Raw genomic sequence first — 2,292 nt, forward strand, 5'->3', positions numbered from 1 at the left:
GCTATTGCAAAGTTTTCAATAATAATAACTGAGATATATATATATATATTTTACATTTAAAAAAATTTTTTTTTTTTAATTTTTTTTTTTCAAAATGTCCAACTCAAAGAGCTCAATCACCAAGCGCATAGAGGCTTTTTCGCATGATGCGCTCTACAAATCTAACTATTATTATTATATTTAATTTAATTGTGAACGTTTTTTTTATTTTACAGATAACCTAAAACTGAAGAAGCTTAAAATAATGTTATCAAAAACAATATCAATTAATGATATAATCAATATGGGAATTACAAAAATTAATTTGAGGGTAAGGACTTGACTCGTTATTAGTTGATGCTATTGCAAAGTTTTCAATAATAATAACTGTGATATATATATTATATTTCATTTAATTGTGAACATTTTTTATTTTATTTTACAGATGACCTAAAACTGATTACTTCTGAAGAACAAGTTCAATATACAAAAATTGGAAATTAACAACAATTAATTTATTTTAAATGCTTATATATATACATTTAAGAAAATCTTTTATGTTAATTCTGAATCAAAATAAAATTCGTACAAAAATGAATTTGAATTGCGTTGTTTTGCAATCATTTTTTACATGTCGACAACACGAGACTTGTTCTTTTACCTTGCTTAGCAATCTCACCGACTGCAACTATTTATAATTTTTGAATAAAAATAATTAAATTTGCCATTCGAAAAAAATGATAAAAAAAAAGTCTCGCCTAAAAAAAAAAGACTATTCGAAGAAATGCCACGTTTCCATTAATCTGAAATTGTATGCACACAAAAACAAAGAGAGAAAGAGAAAAAACAATTACCACATTCTAGATCTTTTTCGGAATGTAATATGGCTGAACGTCCGTCCATCTCGTTGCGTGCTCATCCATCCACCGGCACACTGCGTTTTCTCGGTTGAGCACAAGTTTGAGTAAAGTGATCACGTCCGATTCAGCACCGTGAACGTTTCTGGGTTTCACTCCGAAAGTCCGGACGAACATCTTCTGCAGGGCGTACGACCTCCTCGGCCTCTTCCACGCTTGCCAATCTGCACCCTCCAGTTCCCGAAAAGCCAACAAGGAATCGCAACACACCAGGTTGGAAGGTAGAGAACGTCCGAGACGATCGAATTCCGTCCGGAGCAGCTTGAAGTCGAATTCGTATCCGTTGTGAGCGACCAGACACACTGGTTTTGCCTGTCTGCCGAGGAAGGCGCATATCGACTCACAAACCTGGACGTCGAAAGGTCGCTTGTCGTTATTCAACATAAGAGCATTGTGGAGACCAGTCAGATTCGAAGCGATCGGGGAGATTTCCTTGTTGGGATACATGCACAGCGTCAGCTTGTCCATCACCCTCGGCGCGGTGTCCGAGCTCTCGACGCTGGACCTGTGTACGGCGATCAGGCACAGTTCGGTGACCTTGGGTCTGTCTTCGGCGTGCAGAGCCGACGTTTCCAGGTCGAAGAAAACGAAGGACTTGATGATCGGATGCGACGGTTGTACGTGACCGAGCATCATTTCTTTCTTGAAGGCAACGTTGAATCTAAAACAAAGATAAGAATAAATATTTTTTTTTTAAATCAAATAACCTTTCTTGATGTCAAACAAATTAAAATTAATGCAATATGTTTATAATTAAAGGTGGCTGACCTTACTGTTAGTGGTCTTAACGACAAATATTAAGCATTACGTTTATTTCAAAGCAGAGTCAATGTATATATTTCCATGGACTAATAAATAAAAAAAAACATTAATATAATTTATGTGTAATTAAATATGGTCGACTATGGGCTAGGATATCTGTCGATGTTTAAAAAAATATTTACTAGACCTAGATTATTTTTTAATCGGTATTGCAGCCTTACTATTGTTGATGTACAAAGACACGACATTTTTTTTTTGACTTACCGTTAATTCGATAAAATCCAAATTCGTCTGGTATACTTGCAATGTCAGGTTTAGAGATGATATGTTCTATGTCTAAGGCCTGTAAGACACGACTATATTTCTTTTCGGTGCAAACAAATAGAATGAATCATAGGCCAAAGACTTTCTGTGCAAACAAATAGGTATGGAATAAATCCTTGATCCAAGGCCTACAACAAAAGCTGTGCAATAGATTCCTTCTATACCAATTCCTAGGCCCAAAGTCAAAAAACAAGAGTTGTGCAATAAATTAAGTATAGAACGACTCATAGGCTTAAGGCCTGTGACACATTTTTTTTTTCCGGCGCAAACAACATCTGTATAGAATAATTCCTAGGCCCAAAGCCTACAA

The 2,292-nt window shown here is 35.5% G+C and overlaps 1 protein-coding gene across 1 annotated transcript; it reads right to left on the reverse strand.

Moving 5' to 3' along the window:
* Positions 1-731: 731 nt before the first annotated feature.
* On the reverse strand, positions 732-2,026 carry LOC117101714 (three prime repair exonuclease 2-like). The gene is made up of 2 exons (XM_033241745.1): positions 1,923-2,026; positions 732-1,557 (listed from the first exon to the last, which is right to left on the reverse strand). Exon 2 carries the CDS (start codon positions 1,530-1,532, stop codon positions 840-842), a length of 693 nt encoding a protein of 230 aa, XP_033097636.1. The 5' UTR covers positions 1,533-1,557; positions 1,923-2,026; the 3' UTR covers positions 732-839.
* Positions 2,027-2,292: the final 266 nt, after the last annotated feature.

This window comes from Anneissia japonica, unplaced genomic scaffold (genome assembly GCF_011630105.1).
Source record: "Anneissia japonica isolate Jap-2015-1 unplaced genomic scaffold, ASM1163010v1 scaffold2240_len173809_cov135, whole genome shotgun sequence".
NCBI classification, from domain to species: Eukaryota; Metazoa; Echinodermata; class Crinoidea; order Comatulida; family Comatulidae; genus Anneissia; species Anneissia japonica.

Excerpts from the sequence above, each read along its gene's own strand:
- LOC117101714 (XM_033241745.1), bottom strand. The coding sequence starts at position 1,532 with ATGATGCTCGGTCACGTACAACCGTCGCATCCGATCATCAAGTCCTTC.